General features: G+C 37.7%; 1 protein-coding gene across 1 annotated transcript in view; it reads right to left on the minus strand.

Moving 5' to 3' along the window:
* Window positions 1-17,196: 17,196 nt before the first annotated feature.
* LOC103249516 (inositol 1,4,5-trisphosphate receptor type 1) overlaps window positions 17,197-19,994 on the minus strand; it is a 92,948-nt gene continuing 90,150 nt past the window's right edge. Inside the window, exon 19 of the mRNA XM_008048146.1 lies at window positions 17,197-18,555. Within this exon, the coding sequence (XP_008046337.1) occupies window positions 18,469-18,555 (87 nt within the window). The 3' untranslated portion in view covers window positions 17,197-18,468. The remainder of the gene's footprint in view (window positions 18,556-19,994) is intronic.

Genomic DNA, 19,994 nt, shown 5'->3' on the forward strand with positions numbered 1-19,994 from the left:
TGGAGGTTACAATCTCAAGGGGGGAGATATAGACAGCAAAATAATTTAATTGTGTTAAATACTAAAGGGATAAAGAGCATGTAACCCAGATTAGGTTGTCATGTAAAGCTTCCCAGGAGAAAGGCTACCTTAACTGAGACCTAGAGGGTAAGTAAAAGTTAGTCAAGTGAAGGCAAGGCAATATGGTTGTTCTAAATAAAGGAACAGCAAGTTAAAAGACATGGAACAAAAGAGAGCATCCATTGTTCCGGGACTTGGGAAGTTCAGTGTTAATTATTAGATTTAGGTGTGTATGTGGTGGCGCAGTAACTTCAGTAAAGGATGAAGTGGTGAGAGATTAGGACAGATAAGGAAAAAGGAGTCAAAGGACTTTGAGTCTGTGAATAAAGGTTTTGGTGAGTAGGGTATGAGAATGCAGGAAGCTTCAAGACTAGAAATAGGAGCAACAACCTTTAAGAGACTATTGCAGAAGTCCAGGTAAGAAATGATGGTTGCCGGCTGGGCGCGGTGGCTCATGCCTGTAATCCTAGCACTTTGGGAGGTAGAGGCGAAAGGATTGCCTGAGCCCAGGGATTCAAGACCAGCCTGGGCAACTTGGTGAGACCTCGTCACTACAATAAATAAAAAGTTAGTGCAGTGTGGTGGTATGTGCCTGTAGTTCCAGCTACTTGGAAGACTGAAGCTAAAGGATTTCCTTGAGCCCAGCAGGTTGAGGCTGCCTGCAGTGGCCATGAGCATGCCACTGCACTCCAGCCTGGGTGACAGAATGAGACTCCAACTCAAAACCAAAGAAAAAAAAAGAAAAGAAATGATGGTTGCCTAAAAAAGGCTAGCAATATTGCAGACAAGATGGGGAAGGAAAATGGAAGATATTTTTTTAAAAATAGGAGTACAATTAAGGGAGTTTGGAGATAGGTTGGATTGAAGAGAGCAAGAGAGTATTGCCTGAGTTTCTGAGTTGGCAATTGAGAAGATAGTACTACTATTCACTGAGAGGAGGGATGTAAAACAAAGGTACAAATTTGAAATGAAGAAAGTGCAGGGGAAGATAGCAATTCAGTTTTAGATATGTTCAGTAAGTGGTACCTATGATGTTTCAAAGATGTGAAGTACAGTTTTGGTTAGTGGGTCTGACTTGGGACATATGAGTTGTGGACAGAGATTTGGGAGTCGGGACAATATATTCCTCCAGCAGTCTCATTAGGATCAGGAGAATAGAAATATTAAGTATACTTTAAGGTTTTTTTGAAGAAAGTTACTGTGTTTAATTTGTATGACAAGTTTATAAGCAATCTTTAGGAGAGGGAAACATTATATCACACAGAATTAGAGCTAATGACTTGAAGGGTTGCCTAATGTATAAAGACATCCTACTCTTAAAAAAAAAAAAAAAAAAGAGGGAGTAGTTAGGTGAGATCTTGGCTTATTTTTAAAAATGTGGCAAGGATTGTCAGATTGGATTAAAATAATCAAGACCCAACTCTATATGCTGTCTGCAAGAAATCCACCTCAAATAAAAAGATACAGGTTACAAGTAAAAGAATGGAAAAAGATATGCCATGCATAATGAAAAGAAAGGTGAAGTGGCTATATTAATATCAAAGTGGACTTCAGAACAAGGAATATTATCAAGAAAAAAAGGGCATTGCATAATGAATAAGGGATCAATTCATCTAGAATATGTAGCAGTCATAGATATGAATGCATATAACATGAAACTTTAAAGAACCAAAGGTGAAATAGAGAAGTTCACAGTTTTAGTTGATGTCAGTGCTCCTCCTTCAGTAATTATAGAACTGGTAGACAAAAAAATCAGTAGGACTATAGAAAACCTGGACTGCACTATCAACCAACTTGATTTACTTCGGTTTTAGAGAACCCTCCAACAACAGTGGAATACATATCCTTTTCAAAGGTACATGAGAAATTCACCAAGTTAAGTCATGTTTTGAGGCATAAAACAAACCAACAAATTTAAAGAATTGAAATAAAATATGTTCTTTGATCACAATAGAACTACACTAGAAATTGATACTAGTGTATCAATTCTCAAATTTTTGGACAATTCTCAAATTTTTGGAAATTAACTCATGAGTCAAATAACTCATGAGTCAAAGAGAAAGACATAAAGAAATTAAACTGTTTTTGAATGGAATGGCAATAAAAGTACAGCACATCAAAATATACGGGACTAAGCTAAGGCAGTCCTTAGAAAGTAATGTATAGCATTAAATGCTTATATGAGAAAACAAAAAAAAAGGCCTCAAATCAATGATCCAAGTCTCCACCTCAGGAAACTAAAAAACAGAAAAGCAAACCCCAAATAAGCAGAAACTAGGAAATTAAATGTCAAAGCAGAAATAAGATTGAAGACAAAAATAGAGAAAGTTACTATAGCCAAAAGTTGGTATTTGAAAGATAACATTGATAAACCTCTAGCCAGACTTATCAGAAGAAAAAAGAAGACATACATTTCAGTATTAAGAATGAAAATGGGTAATCACTATGGATCCTTCAGACACTAAAATGATAAAAGAACATTATTAATAACTTTTATCTCAATAAATCTGATAACTTAGATCAAATGGACACATTCCTTGAGAAACTACCAAAGTATACTTAAGAAGTACTAGGTAATCTAAAAACTTTCTCACAGAAAAATCTGGTTGCTTCACTGGCCAACTCTATGAACACTTAAGGAAGAATTAATACCATTTTTATACAAACTTTCTCAGAGATAGAAAAGGAGAGAGCAATTTTCTACTAAGTTTATAAGACCAGCATTACCTTGATACCACAACTAGGTAAATATTTGATAAAACTATAGGCCAATATCTCTCATGAGCATAGACACAAAAATGGTAAATCAGATATTGGCAAATAAAATCCAGAATATAAAAAGGATAGAAAATACATCTTGTCCAAGTAGGCTTTATCACAAGAATGCAAGATTGGTTGAGTATTCATTAATCAATCAATGCAGCTTATCATATCAGCAGGCTGAAAAAAGACCATATAGTCATCTCAGTAGATACAGAAAAAGCATTTTATAAAAATCTATTATCCATTTCTGATAAAACTTAATAAAACAAGGAATAGAAGGAAAGTTTCTCTATCTGAGCAAGAATGTTGGCTTTCCCCATTCCTACTCAACATTATCCAGAAGGTCCTAGCTAGTGCAGTAAGACCAAACAAAACAAAACAACAAAAGCAAAAAGAAATAGATGTAATGATTGGAAAAGGGAAAAAATGCCTTTATTTGTAGCTATCATTATTGTCTACGTAGAAAATTCAAAGAATCTACAAAAAGCTACTGGATCTAGTGGATAAGTTTAACGAGGTCACAGGATACAGGTCAGTATATTAAGAATAATTATAGTTTTCTATACTAACAGGAAACATTTTGAATTTGAAAAAGTTTAAAAGTATTATTTATAATAGTATCCAATTTATTTATTTATTTGAGTCAGAGTCTCACTGTGTCGCCCAGGCTGGAGTGCCCTGGCACACAGCCACCCCAGCGTCGACCTACTGGGCTCCAGTGATCCTTCTGCCTCAGCCTTCCAAGTAGCCGGAACTACAGGCGCGTGCTACCATGCCTGCCTAATTTATTTTATTTTATTTATTGTAGAGATGAGGTCTCATCAAGTTGCCCAGATTGGTCTTGAACCCGCGGGCTCTGACAATCCACTTGCCTCAACCTCCCAAAGTACTGGGATTATAGGCTGAACTGGCCAGCATCCAAATAATTTAAATAACAAAGGATAAATCTAACAAAATATGTGCATGATTTGCATTCTGAAAACTGAAAAACATTGATGAGAGAAATCAAAGAAGACCTAAACTAGTGGTGAGATGTCTTTATGGATTAGAAGACTCAATGTTGTTAAAATGTCATCTCTTCCCAAATTGATCTATAGATTCAATGCAATTGCAATGATAATCTCAACAGTTTTTTTTTTGGTGGAAATTGGCAGGCTATTTTTTCAATTTATATAAAGAAGTAATGAAGTTAGAATAGTCAAAAACAATTTTGCTTTAAAAAAAATTATTTTAAAAATAGAGTCAGAGTCTCACTTTGTTGTCCAGACTGGAGCACACAATCACTGCAGCCTCAAGCTCTTGGACTCAAGAGATCCTCCTGCCTCAGCCTCCTGAGTAGCTAGGAGTATAGGTGTATGCCACCACACCCAGCTCAGAACAATTTTTAGAATTACTCTAAAGTTACAATAATCGAGACAAAATGATTTTTTCAAATGTGGTAAAAGACCCACATGTGATCTACCTTTTAAACAAATTTTTAAGTGTATAGTATTGTTAGCTATAAGCACAAAGTTGTACAGCAGATCTCTTTAGCTTTTTCATCTTGCATGACTGACACCTTATACCCATTGAATAGTCCAACCTATAAGCTCTGGTAATCACCATTCTACTTTCTGCTTGTAAAAGTTTGACTATTTTAGGTAATTCATGTAAGTGGAATAATACAATTTTGTCCTTCTGTGACTAACTTATTTCACATAGCATATTGTCTTCAAATTTTGTTGTCACATGTGGCATGTGACAGAATTTTCTTTTAATGGCTGAATAATATTCCATTTATATATCTATATATATATACACATACACACCATATTTTATGTATTCATCCATCAGTGGACATTCAGATTGTTTCTACTTTGTTATTGTGAACAAATGCTCAGTTAACATGGTAATGCAGATATCTTATTTTAATTCTTTTGGATAAATACCCAGAAATGGGATTGCCGGATCATATGGTAGTTCTATTTTTAATTTTTTGAAGAACCTTCATACTGCTTTCCATAACAGATGCATCATTCCCAACAACAGTGTACAAAGGTTCCAATTCCTCTACATACTCACTAACATTTGTTATATCCTGGGTTTTGTTGTTGTTGTAGTTTATAATAGCCATCCTAACAGGTGTGAGGTGATATCTCATTGTGATGTCGATTTGCATTTCCATGAGATTAGGGATGTGGAGTATCTTTTCATATACCTGTTGGTTATTTGTATGTCATCTTTGGAGAAATGTATATTCAAGTCTTTGGCCTGTTTTTAAATCATGTTATTTTTGTTTGGTTGTTTTCTATTGAGTTGTAGGAGTTCCTTATATATTTTAGATATTAGCCTTTTATGAGATTTTTTTGGTTTACACATATTCTCTCCCATCCTGTAGGTTGCTTTTTCACTGTGCTGATTGTTTCCTTTGCTGTGCAAAAAGCTTTTTATTAATAGCTTGATGTGGTTCCACTTTAGTTTTGCATTTATTGCTTATGCTGCCTGTGCTGTTGATATCATAGTGAAGAAATCACTGCCAAGACCAATGGCATGAAGCTTTTTTGTGTTTTCTTGTAGGAGTTTTATGGTTTCAAGTCTTACCTTTTTTTTTTTTTTTTTTTTAAGTCAGAGTCTCATTCTGTTGCCCAGGCTGGAGTGCAGTGACATGCTCACAGCCACTGAGCCTCAACCTGCTGGGCTCAGGCAATCTTCCACCTTAGCCTTCCAAGTAGCTGGAACCACAGGTGTGCACTACCATGCCCAGCTAATTATTTATTGTAGACATGAGGTCTCACCAAGTTGCCCAGGCTGATCTTGAACCCCTGGGCTCAAGCAGCCTTCTCACATCAGCCTCCCAAAGTGCTGGGATTACAGGTGTGAGCCACCATGCCTGCCTCAGGTCTTACATTGAAGACTTTTTTAAAAATTGAGTTGGAGTCTTACTCTGTTGCCCAGGCTGGAGTGCAGTGGCATACTTATGGCTCACTGCAGCCTTAACCTCCTGTGCTCTCTCAAGCAATCTTCCTGCCTCAGCCTTTCTTGTAGCTGGGACTACAGGAGCACACCACCATACCCAGCTAATTTTTTTTATATGTTGTAGAGACAAAGTCTTGCTGTGTTGCCCAATAAATCCTCCTGCCTTGGCCTCTAAAGTGCTAGGATTACAGGCATGAGCCACTGTGCCTGGCCAACATTTAAGTCTTTAATCCATTTTGAGTTGATTTTTTGAGTATGATATAGGTTGAGTGTCCACTTTCATTCTTTTGCATGTGGCTATCCAGTTTTCCCAACACCATTTGTTGAAGATGCTGTCCTTTCCCCCATTGTGTTTTCTTGTCACTTTTGTTGAAGAATCGTTGATCAAGTATGAGGGGGACCCCCCCAAAACCCAGAATTTATTTATTAAAAGATGTATATTTATTATTAGTTGTTTAGACTTCAGTCACCTTCAAGTATCCTCCATTTGATACAATATACCTATCAAGGTGCTTTTTCCACTGCACAGAACAGTTTTTGAGCTCATCAATTTTGATACCTTTTAGTGCTTCTGCTGTTTTTTGTTTCACCTCCTCCACATCAGCCAAACATTTTTCTTTGAGGACTTTTTTCATCTGGAGAAACAAAATCATGCTGGTTTTGGCCCCAAACTGCTGAACACTCAGAGCAGTATGGGCAGATGCCTTGTCTTGGTGGAGGAAATTACCAATCATGAAATGGGCAAACACATTGAAAGAATCTCCAAAAAAAATTCACAGAAACTGAATGCAGCCAGTCACAATGCTAGCTGTTACACTGATGTTGATGGGTTCCTAGAACACTTAACTAGAGGGGGAAACCTATACTACAAGGGACCTGCCCTCCAAAAAAGATAATTCAATTTTTTTTTGGATTCTCCCCTCAGATATGAAGACAATGTGATATTGATGAAAGAATAGACATATAGGTCAATGACACACCACAGAGTTCATAAGTAGATCCATATAAACATGGTCAATTGATTTTCCACAAATGTGCCAGGATAACTCATTGGAGAAATGATAGTCTTTCTACAGATGGTGCTGGAGCAAATGGGTTTCCATATGTTTAAAAAATGAGCCTTGATCCATACCTTGTAGATATGCAAAAATTAACTAAAAATGTATCATAGATCATAATGTGAAACCTAAAACTGTGACATTGCTAGAACTTCCCGTCTCATTATGTTAGCCACATGTGGCTATATACATTTATGCTAATTAAAACGAAATAAAACTTAAAAATTCAGCTCCTCAATTGTTCTAGCCACATGTCAAGTCCTCAATACCCACATCTAGCTATCTATAGCTAGTGTATTGGTTAGCACAGACTGTATAATATTTCTATCATCACAGAAAGTTATATTGTACAATGTTTTGTAGAAGAAAACAGGATAAAAATCTTTGGGATCTTAGTAGGCAAAGATTTCTTAGGACACAAAGGCATGAACCATAAAATAAAAAAATTAATAAATTGGAGTTCATCAAAATTAGAAACTTCTGGTCTTCAAAAATCTCTGCTGCTAGGCTCAGTGGCTCAGCCTGTAATCCCGTGCCTTTGGGAGGCTGAGGTGAGTGGATTGCCTGAGCCTGCGGTTTCGAGACCTGCCTGGGCAAATTGGTGAGACCTCATCTCTACAATAAATCAAAAAACTAGCTGGGCATGGTAGCACGTGCCTGTAGTTCCAGCTACTTGGAAGGCTGAGGCGGAAGGATTGCTAGAGCCCAGCAGGTCGAGGCTGCGGTGGCTGGGAGCAGCCACTGTCCTCCAGCCTGGGTGACAAAGTGAGAGTCCAACAAAAAAAAAAAAAAAAAAAAAAAATCTCTGCTAAGAAAATGACAAACCAAGCCACAGAGCAGGAAAAATTTGCAAAGCATATATTTGATAAAGAACTAGCAATCAGTGTATAAATAACAAAGCTTTCAAAATGTAATAACAGAAGAAATTAAAAAGTAGGCAAAAAATTTGTACAGACACTTCAAGAAAGAAGAGATATAGATGACATATTAGTTAACATTTCTAATCTTATACAAGTATGCATTAGTATTTTTTTTTTTTAATCAGTAAGGGTTATCTGGTTGGGAAGTTTATGATCTACTTTTATTTTCTTGGTACCTCATTGGATCTTACTTACTTTTAAAGTGCTAATCTTAACAAAACCAGAGGAAAAAGTTTGTGATGAGATGTGTATGTGTGTCTAAAAAAGCAAACATCTTTTTATAGTTGTTTCTGGTTGACTGAGAGTATCAGTAGTGAATGTAAAAGGAAGCAGCAGGCTCTTAGGTAATCATTTATAGTTTTATCAGTTTATATGATCATGTTAATGAACTGACTTGTTCAGCCTGTTTGGACCATGAGAAAATGTGACCTTTCTAATTGTATTCAAATCAGAGCTTGAAAACAAATATGTGATTTGTTTTTCTTGTCTTAACCTGCCTAGATTTTTCTTAGGCAAAAGTGGTGGGCAGACTAGTGGCCCCCTTAAAGATGTCCATGTCCTAATCTCTGAACCCTGTGAATATGTCACTTTACATGGCAAAGGCAAAAGGAACTTTGTAGATGTGATTGAGTTAAGGATCTTGAGATGGGTAGATTGTCTGGATCATCCAGGTGGGACCAATGTAATCACAAGGGTCCTAATAAGTGAAAGAGGGAGGCAGGACAGTCAGAGTCATGGATGCAGTATGTGAAAGACTCAACTGCCTGTTTCTGGTTTTAAAGATGGGAGCAGGTCACAAGCCAAGGGATGCAGGCAGCCGTAAGAAGCTGAAAAGGGCAAGAAAATGGATTCATCCCTAGAGCCTCCAGAAGGAATGTGGAGAACAAGAGCTGGAAGACAAGACATTTGTGTTGTTTTAAGCTTCTAGGTTTTTGGTAATTTGTTACAGCAGCAATAGGAAACCAGTGCCACATGCCTACAGGACTCTTCCAATTGTAGGCTCTAAAACATGTTCTCACTCATAAGCAGACCCTGAACATTTATCAAAATACTGTCAGAAAGGGACTGGCAGTAGTGGGAAACTGACGAGGTGGGGAAGAGGTGGGCACAAAACCTCAGTAAGGGTGCCTGATCCCAAACCAGGTGAAATGGGACCAAAGGGAGGCCCAAACTTCACCTGTACCATGGCTACTTAAGTACCTAATCCTGAATTGTACCCCACATCTTTCAAAGAAAATTAGAAACAGCAACAACAACAAAAAAACAATTAATTGCACACATACTTTTTTTTAAAAGCACACATGCTTTTTTTTTTGAGTTGGAGTCTCATTCCGTCACCCAGGCTGGAGTGCAGGGGCATGTTCACAGCCACCCCCATGTCGACCTGCTGGGCTCCAGCAATCCTTCCGCCTCAGCTTTCCAAGTAGTTGGAACTACAGGTACACACTACCACACGCAGCTAATTTTTTATTTATTGTAGAGAAGAGGTCTTGCCAAACTGCCTGGGCTGGTCTCGAACCTGCAGTCTCAGGCAATCCACTCGCCTCTGCCTCCCAAAGTGCTGGGATTACAGGCTGAGCCACCGAGCCGGCCTTTTTATTTTTTATCTTTTAAGTTTCACTGCCAGGCCAGCCAGGCTCTCCAGTGAGCAGATTTTTGGCCCTTACCCTCCTACCCAACTCTATGAAATAATCAGTTTACAAAGTTGCCCATTAAATGTACTAAAAAGGATAAAGGCATTGTGACTCAACCCAGACATTAGCAAGTGGGCTATGGGCCACCTGCATCACAGTCACCACTGTACATATGCACCACAATTTGTTTACCAGTTACCAGTTGATGGACATTTGTTTGTAATTATATGTTTGTAATTTGCAAACGAATTTTTGTGTAGATAGATATATTTTTCATTTATCTTGGATTAATACTTTGTAGTGGTATTTCTGGATCATATAGCGTGTTTATTTTTTTTTTAAACTGCCAACTCTTTTCCAAAGTGGTTGTACCATTTTACATACCAGTAATTATGGAAGTTCCAGTTTAAATACTATGGAATGGTACAAAATGAGAAATAAAAGACATTCCCTCCATCCCAAAGTCCCTTTCCATCACTAACCCTTCGCATTTGGAGACATCTCATGGATCACCTACTAGTAACTTCACTTTTTTTTTTTTACAAAATAGTGAAAAAAATATATCCCTTCATATTAAATAGTATAGCATTGGAACCAATTATTTTATTGTAACGATATTTGGCCTATAATGGAATGTTGGACATTAAGGAACTTATTTATGACAAAAACTCAAAATTTTATATCTTATATTTTTCTAACGTGGTAACATGTGAAACAGTCACTGACATGTATTGCAAGTTCATTGATCCATATTGTGCAATAGTAATTTATATGACATCTTCCACCTGGTGTTTTCTATTCACGTAGACAATACAGTCTCGTTTTCTTCCTCCCACATTAATAATATGTAATTTGTTGTCCATCTAGTCTGTTGTTCGAAGAAGATATGGAAAGATGCACTCGTGATTCCTGAAAACCACTCCTCAACTGATCAATTATATCTCAGTATATAGACCATCTCTTCATTTGCTTTTTAGTGCAGTTTGAATGAAAACCTTCAAGGAAACATATACTTAAAAAAATTTTGCTGGCAAAAGTTTGTCTTGTATAATCACTAGTAATTTCTTTATGTCCCCTAAGAGGGGACATCTGAGTGGTTTGATGAATTTATGATGCTTCCTCAGAGGGAATATCAGAGTTTAAGGGGTTAAGTTTCTAGAATTGGTAGAAATTCTAAAACAAATTTGTTAAAAGTGGTTGGGATAATTAAACTCAGTAATGATATATATGGTTCATATATAAATGAACCATAAGTCTTGATGTTAGCCAAAATGGCCATAATTTTGTTATGCTATCTACAATGTGCTCTGTCTCTTCAGGTATAATCTGAGAACTGCCATCATCCTACATGGATTGTTGAGGGATTGTTAGACATTTTTTAGCATCGTTAGATAAAGGGTTGGGGTATATTTTGGTCTGAATTTACACATTCATGGAGACTACACCAAATCACAGCTTTGTCTGTTTTAAGACTTGAAAGAAGAAGGAAGAAAGAGATTGGAATTGCCTGATTAGAGGGAGCAAATTGGAGAATGGTTTTGAGTTGTGAAGCAGGATTTTGGAGTCAGAGATATTATGATTAGTGGTTGGTTTATAGTAGTGAATGGTTCATTTACATCTGAGAGAGTAGTGACTGCCCGATCTTTAATTCTGTATGCAGTTCCTTTTTGGGCCACTGCTAGATATTCCTTTCATAATGAAAGACTCTTAATGTCTTGGCTCCAAAATCTTGAAGAAGATTAAGTGAAGGTTCAAAATTAATCTTTACCCCCCTCAAATGTATTGAGCCTCTTTATTTGGGAGGAACTATGCTAGGTACTGACAGTACAGAAATGAACTAGTTGCAGCCCTAACCCTTAAGAAGTCTGACTTTCCTTTGCATCTCTCAGAATTCTGAGATCTCAGACAGATGGGTAGGTAGCGGTAGGTATAGGACCTTAGCTGACTTGCACCTAGCATTGTGAAGTACTAGGACATAGAAGTGATACATGAAATTACATGATCTGGTTTTTTTAAGCTCCATTTCCTAGTATGAGATTTTCTGGTTCTGAATCCCAAGTTTAATATTCTGGTTTGACCAGATCACTTCAACTTTTTTTTTGAGTTGGGGGTCTTACTCTGTCACCCAGGCTGGAGTGCAGTGGCACGATCATGGTTCACTACAGCCTCGATCTCCTGGGTTCAGGCAATCCTTCCATGTCAGCCTCCCAAGCAGTGGGAACTAGAGGTGCTCACCACCATGCTCAGCTAATTTTTAAAAATTTTTTGTAGAGTCAGGGTCTCGCTGTGTTGTCTGGGCCCAATTCCTGGGCTCAAGCAATTCTCCTACCTCGACCTCCTAAAGTGCCGAGATTATAGGTGTGAGCCACTGCATATGGTCAGTTTTTTGTTTTTATTTTGCTTGTGTGTGTTTGGGCAAGGGTGGTAAGAAAGAGAAAGTGGGCCCCTGCCTGCCAGCAGGCTGAGAAGAGAAGCTGCTCATCCCATGGCAGAAAGGAAGGGAGAGGGAGCTGTGATGGCTGATTCTCAATTTTGAATTGTTTCCTATTCTTTGTTGTAATCTTCCTCCAGTAAAGATCCTCACTTCGCAACATCCAGATGTTAACGGTACTTTAGGGACAGAAAGAGAGGGCTGTATCCACAGTAGGGGTGAAGTATAGTAAAGAGAGGGTAGATGGGGAAAAGGAACAGAGAACTGGGTTGAAATCAGGATTTAGTATCAAAAAGTGACAAGGGATCATTGGGAAGGTGGGAACACCCTTCATAGGATCCTTGAAACTCTCAAGGAAAGTTCTGGGTCTCCTATAGTTACATAGGATGCGGCGAATTTTTATTTGAATGTTAAATGAAGGTACAACTTTGTACCATTCAGTTGTTAGGGATACCTTCTTAACAGGGTTGGGATGTTTAAATGAGAAGTAAGTGAAAGCATTACATAAAGAAATGTATTGTTATTCCTAAGATAAAAAAATCTTTCCTTGAAGATTTATTTTTTATAAAGTCAGATTTGAATTCAACACTGATCACAAATATGAGAATAGCTATCTGAAAGCCATGAGCTATATGATAGGCTTCTTTATGAATTATTCAGTTCAAACTGATAGTTAAAAGATAATTTGGATGAGATAAAATTTTTTAAATGACCGAATGTGACCCAAACATGTCATGCTAAGACATGCAGATTTAGGATCCCACAGTAACAACATCAATATACCCATTTAGTAGGGACAGAAAGAAGCTTTTGGTCACGCAACGGTTGGCTGAGATTGTAGATAGGTCTGAGAAAAAGGAAATGATTATGTTATAAAGGAATAGGAAATAACATGAATCGGGCGTACGCTAGACACTCAATACATACTTTCTTTTTAAAAAATGATTTCTGTTAGAGAAGGGATTATGCTTCATCCCCCAGGCTGGAGTATAGTGATGCGATCATAGTTCACTGCTGCCTTGAACTCCTGAGCTCAAGTGACCCTCCTGAGTAGCTGGAACTACAGGCATGTGCCACTACACCACCTAATTTTTAAATCTTTTTGGTAGAGACAGGATCTCCTTCTTTTGCCCAGGCTGGTCTCAAACTCATGGCCTCAAGCAATCTTCCTGCCTCAGCCTCAGCATCCTGTGATTACAGGGTTGAGCCACCCCACAACCCTGCTCTTTCTTAACGCTCTTTACTGCCCGAAGAAGTGAGTGGCAGCATCTCTCCTTTTTAGATGAGGGGAACTGAAAATCAGTTACAGCATTTAAAGGCTAGAGCTGGTGTGGAAACTCTTATCAACTTTAAGGTCCACGTTCTTTTCATTCACCATGTTGCCGAAGACTTTGCCACACACTTAGCACCTTGGCCTTGGGTGGTTCAGGTCTCTTTGTCCCAGTTTCATACCAAATCTTGTTTTTCTTTCGGAGAACTTTTACAGAAAGCTTCTGAAAAGACTTTTTGGATGTTATAGGTGACAAGTATGTGACTTATGCTCAGGAGTAGCGAACAGGTTAAATTCCTGGACTGTCTAAAGTTCCATGTACATGGGCCCAACTATGTTTTGTGAAGTAGTTATAAAAATGCTGGCAAACTCTTTCCATTAGTGGTTCTTGCATACAGTATGCACTTCTTATGTTGTGGGACTCTTTTTGTTGTTGTTCAGAAATTTGCCTTAGGGGTTTTCTCAAACTCTGCCTTCTGATTCTATAGTGGTTTTTAGCTTTCTTTTTTCTTTCCAGGCTGGGTGGATGATGCAGTTTCACTTCTAGGTGTTAGGATTCTCTTTCACACTGGTTTGTCATGACCTTAAAGTATTTTAAGTTTCTCCTTTGAGATTTGTCTTACCAAATGAGTTTAAAATACCAGCAGCTGGAGAGTCCATAAGCATTGTCTGAGTTGATCCAATGTAAAACCAGCCAGTGGTCTGCCTTTTTATTTTCTTCATTTTGGCAGGTTTTTGGGTGCAGACTGGAAGGCTTGTTATGCTTCTGAATCAGCCTTTAGGTACAAGAGTTGCTAAGTGTGGTTGATGATAACAAAGATGGAAAAATGTTGGTTATGATCATCATAATTGTCTTAATTATAATTGCTATCATACTCTCTCCTGTCAGATAACTAACTGATGAGGCCTAATAGTCGTTTTAGCTGCAACCACCCACAAAAACCACACACATGGCGCTTTACTCAAAACTTTACTTTAACCACGACTTTGTGATGCAAAACTAGTGGAATTTTGGGTACTTTCTGTAAAATCGAAATCTTTATGGGGGTTTTCCAACATTCTAGTTGATTGTTAACAAATTATCAGTATAAGCAACAAAAGCAAAGCAGAGTTTGCTAATAAACACTGAATTCTGCAGTAGGAGGGGATACTAGTATATAACAGTATTTTCACTTGGAGGAAGCCACTTTGAGTTGAGAATGGATTCTCCTTTTGAAAAATGCAGTTAAACAAGAGGTATTTATATGAGATACGTAGTTGTAAAAGATAAAGATTTTAGGAGTTCACTGGCTGCTTATCTTTGCCACAAAATTTTCGGTCCTGACAAAGTAATCATATTCAATACTTTCTAATTTGCAGATTCATAGTCTTATGAAAGAGATTTGAAAAGAAAAGCGAATCAATTTGTATTGTTCCACATGTGGGACAAAATAAAATTCTGCATAAGAGCTTTCTGTAAAGGGAGAACTGTTATGGGAAATTGGTTACTGATAAGATATTATGTCCCTATTCTGGAAGGGAGATAGCAAGTGGGAAGAATGTTCTCTGTATTTTGCTCCTCAGGAGATCCTTATTTGTTCTAGAGTTGAGTCCTTGGGCAAGTTACTTTACTTCTTCAGGACTCAATTTCTTTAAAATACGCTTCACTCCCGCTGTGTGTTTTGGTAGATACAGAATATTGTCTCAATAGTCTTCAATAGGAGTCTTTTGTTATTTTATCTTGCTTATGTAAAGGTGACTTTTATGGTCATGTAATTTGTCTTGTAATAAGCACATTTTTTTTTTTGAGTTGGAGTCTCACTCTGTCGCCCAGACTGGAGTGCAGTGGCCGCTCCTGGCCACTGCAGCCTCGACCTGCTGGGCTCTGGCGATCCTTCCGCCTCAGCCTTCCGAGTAGCCGGGAATTACAGGCATGCGCTACCACGCCCGGCTAATTTTTTGATTTATTGTAGAGATGAGGTCTCGCTGCCCAGGCAGGTCTCGAACCTGCGGGCTCAGGCAATCCACTCACCTCAGCCTCCCAAAGGCGCAGGATTACAGGCTGAGCCACCGAGCCCGGCATCATATTTTGTTTTTTAAAAATCTGTAAGAAAAACCCGTTTTGAAGGAGTAAGTTTCATTCTGTGCAGCTCAGGAGTCAGACAAATGATCTCATGATTAGCCTTAAAATAACAACCAGAAACCTTTAGGCTATTTCCCATTAGTGCTTTATCCAAACTGTCTACTGTAGGAGGATATAGAGATCTTCAATTGAGTTTTAAAGGGTTAAATCCTTAGTTTACTGTAAAGATCTTGATAATTTCCCACTAGCACCTAAGTAATTTGTGCTGTAAAGACTGAGTTGCTGATTAGTTTCCAAAAATAAAGTATGCTTGCTTTATAAATTATGTTAAACAGAGCGAAAGAGCAAGTTTTACAGGAGCAAAATCAAGCAATCCATTTGCAGAAAGTATAACCAAATAAAAAATTGGCTGAATGAAGAACAATGAATAAGAATAAAACCAAGTAAATTGAATCAAAAATTTAAAGAATAAAATTACAAATTGTATTTTGTCCATGGGTGGGAGGGATAGACAGATATCAAGTTCTAAGAAAAATTATACAGGATGGAATATCCTTTAGAGCTTTAGGACCATAGCAAAGAGTGGGAGCTTTATTTGTGGAGGGAAACAAAGGTTTATCACTACACAATTTTAGGAGTAGATGTAGAAAAGGGTAAGATCTCATAAATGTTAGAGAAGTGGAATGGAATTTCCCAGACCTTTTAACAAATTGTTTAAAGAACTTTGCAAAAGCTTGAACCTTGAATTGGTGCTATAGCAAACTTCTAAAATTAAATAAGCAAAGCCAAAGTGGCTTTCTTGCACGTTGGCATCATACCGTGTGAACTTTTAGCCTGATAACACTAATTCTTCATCTGGATAGGTAACTTTGGAGGTGGCTTGGACCTTGATCCTTAAAATAGAGGTGTTGGAAAAGCGCTATGTGACGAAAGCAGGCAGAATCACGATTACACTTCAAAGGCCACAGGAGTTTTAACTTTAAGTTGTATGTTTCAGTTGTACTGGCTTTAGTGTTCACACCCAAACTCCAAGGGTAGGATCTACTGAATGTAGGGTGGAGTGGCATTCTGGTTTCATTTGTTTTCTGCTGAAGCTGGCAAACTGCATGAAGATTTATATCTTAAGTGACAGGATTCAATGAAACATGACAGACCTGCAAGAGCTGCAACTTGGCATGTCATGCAGAACTTTCCAGTGAACTAGATGGGACTTGGGGAGACAAACCACACACACTGCCACATCACTCTGGGCAGTGTGAGAGATCAAAGAGAAAACCCAGGGAAGAGCAAGTCCTTGCTGGCTAATGTGTGTGTTGTAGGGTTTAGCATAGACTGTCATTTTCGTTATAGATAAAGGTATGTATCTATCTTGGGCTTGCCTTATGATGGAAAAATTTTGTGGAAATATGCTGCACTGACTGGAAAAATTATTAAGTTATCACATTTATAAAGTAGAAGAACTGGCGATAAAACTAGTCATTCAACTGAAATTTAATCCTAACCCAGTTCCCAACGTTGGGTGGTAATTATTCTATTTACCAAGCCGTTGAGAAAATCAGTGTCAAAAAGAGCAACCACGATGAGCACTGCTTTGAGGAGGGAACAGGTTTTATTACATTTGGATGGACGAGGTAGTGCTATAAAAACGTTTTAGACTGTCTGCTGAAGGACCCAGATTACTGGGTATGAACTAAAACAAACTTCAACTGTTAGTGATACTTCCACATTGCAGACAGCAAGTTAAAGATCCCCCAGTGAAAGCAGAGGAGACAGGAGACTTAGCAGAGCACTCTTGACAGCCTGGCTGGCAGTCACTGATCCAGAAGAAGGAATGAATATTGTATTACATACTCCCAAGTGTTGTTCTAGTGATTCTCCTCAGAGTTATAATAACACCAAAAGGTGGTTTTCAATAACCAGTAAATATTTTCTGAATTAATCTGGTAACCAAACCAGTTGTACTTTAGATTGGTCGTAGAGAGAGTATAATTGGAATAGCAGTTGAGTCACAAATGTCAAATGAAAGTCACCAGAGTCGGTCACTGTGTATTATTCTGCATCATTTATTAAATATTTTTATATATGCATTTACAAACTTTACTCATTTCAGAACTCTGCTTTCAATACTTTTTAAAACTTTTTTGCAGAGATAGTCTCTTGTAAAATGAGATCCATATACAAAACTAGGCAACAGATATAAAAGTTTCCTTTCATACTTTTCATCCATCAAGAAAAGAAATCAGGTGACAAAAGAAATAAAACCCAAACGTGGTTCTTTCAGAAGAATAACATGTCAGTGTTCAACTATGACTTCTAATGGGATAGTTTGTATTTCCTCTTTATATGGATGTATATAGTTTTAATACTTCTTAGCTACTATAGCATGTTGGTTCAGATGAAGAAAAAAATAAACTCTATTGTTTGGACTAGATAATCTAGAAACCATCAATTATTCATTTCTTATAACGTGACATCAAAATTCACCCAGGAGATGACACTGATTGGCCAGCAATATGCAGTTATCCTGAACATTGCATAAAAAGTTCCCTTTAAAAAATTCATTATCTTCTTCACAAGCTAAAGTATGAGCCTCTAATTTGGCTCTCCTATTTAAAGAAATAGTTTGTTTAAATGATCAATTTAGAAGCTTAAAAGTATCTTTGAAACTAAAGTTCCTTTTCAGAAAATGAATGCTGATTTAACAGTTCATAGACTTGGAGCATTATCACTATGAGACAGAGGCACTAATGCCACTAGCAACGAGAAACAGCATCACCATGGGATAATTACATGGTACAAAATGCCCAGGGGCCTGAAACTCACTATTAATATAATTCTGGCAGCAGCATCATTTGATATTTAACCACTTATTACATAGTATTAACACACCAGCTTCAAAGATGTGCACTCCCTTTAGGACACTCGGGAGTTACAAATTTATTGTGATTGCATAATTCATATTGCACAGTTTTATAAAAAACATAAATACTGGCTATTCTAGTTTTAAATACAAAATACATGTCATATACTTTTAAATCTATAATCTGGTTCAAGTGCAAATCAGGTGCTTTCTTTAGTCCTTCCAAAAAAGGCATTTTTAATATTTTTGGCACAAATGTTATCATGCCAACAATTCTAATTACAATACATATATCCAAACCTTTAGAGTAGCAATCATATACATACAGTATAAAACTGAGTATTTACAAATGTATTAAGCATAAAGTAACCTTAGTGGGTGAATCAGAACTAATTAGCCATACCCACACTAATAATAATTATAAAATGTAAATACAATTCCTTTATTTCGTTTGCTTATGCTGGTTGCTGTGGGTTGACATTCATGTGAGGAGGATGTCCTAGAAGACCAATTCTTTGTTTCTGCTTCCTTTGTTCTGTCATCTGGAAAGTTAAAAAGTTTCATCATTAGACCCAGATACTTCCTGTACGTCAAATCATATACTGAACCATAGATTTACCTCTGTGGTTATGGTTTATACTGAAACCCACTTTCTACAAATAGTGTACCGTCACTATATCAAACACACAGCACTTCAAAAAGGGCATCTTCCTAAGGCAGGATGGGGAATTCTGTGACCTAGTCATGCAATGTGACATTCAGAAGTATTGCTTGCTACTTGTTTCATAAAGAAACAAAAAACAGTAAAAGCACAAGATTCTTGAATGTTTCTCAAATCCATTTCCAAATGATGTGAAGACTCATTGGGAAATGGTGGCATTGTACAATAGCAACTATCAAGAAAAGCAGTGTGTTTAGAAGGCTAGGTCTGAGATGGATCATGTCCATACTCTTCAGTAGGTCCTGATGTCTCAACAGTGACTCTTGAGTAGTTCGTTAGAGAAAAAACTACCTAGCACATCTGGGAAGATAAAAGATGTCCTCACATCTCCCTGAGATCCAGAATGATTAAATGCTATAAATAATGCTCTGGTCTTCAGTGGTATCTATGCCTTGCCACCAGTACACACTGAGGCTTGCTTAAGGTCAGAAGAGACTATTTTCTAAGACTAGTTCAAATGAAAAAGTGCTTTCAAAACCCCAAACAAGAGGTTAGAGGTTAGTTTTTTATTCATTTTGCTGCTGAGCTAAATATGTTCTCATGTTGATGGGTCTCTAGATCTGTTCTGATATTTATTTATGTATTTGTTTACTGAGTCGAAGTCTTACTCCGTTGCCCAGGCTGGTATGCAGTGGCACACTCATGGTCATCCCAGCCTCGACCTGCTGGACTCCGGCGATCCTTCCACCTCAGCCTTCCAAATAACCGGAACTACAGGTGCGCACTACCACACCCAGCTAATTTTTAATTTATTGTAGAGACGAGGTCTCCTCAAGTTGCCAGGGCTGGTCTTGAACCTGTGGGCTCAGGCTATCTACTCACCTCAGCCTCCCAAAGTGCTGGGATTACAGGTTGAGCCACCGAGCCCAGCCTTGTTCTGGTATTTTAGGGCATACCTAATTCTCTCTCTTCATTAAGATTTTTCTTAATTCAGTTGGTCTTAGCATTGGATTTAAGGCTGGGTGTTTAAGTCAATGAAACACAGATTAGATAAATATTGTTGTCTACAAGTGGCTTAAGGTCCTACCTCTAGATTTTTGGTTTCCTAAAACTGGGGAGGAATTAGGGTAGAATCATAAAAAGAATGTAGGCTTTGGAATCAGACAGACCTACTTCTTTGTGAGTTTTTCATTTAACTTCTCAAAGTCTGTTTCTTAGTCCATAGACTCATGATGATAATGCCTATCTCATAGGTGGAGAATTAAAAGGATGTATGTAAATTTCCTAGTACAGTATCTGTCATAGTAGATGCTTAAATCT

The sequence above is a fragment of the Carlito syrichta genome, unplaced genomic scaffold (assembly GCF_000164805.1).
Source record: "Carlito syrichta isolate Samal-C Ts95f unplaced genomic scaffold, Tarsius_syrichta-2.0.1 Scaffold120616, whole genome shotgun sequence".
Taxonomy (NCBI): Eukaryota; Metazoa; Chordata; class Mammalia; order Primates; family Tarsiidae; genus Carlito; species Carlito syrichta.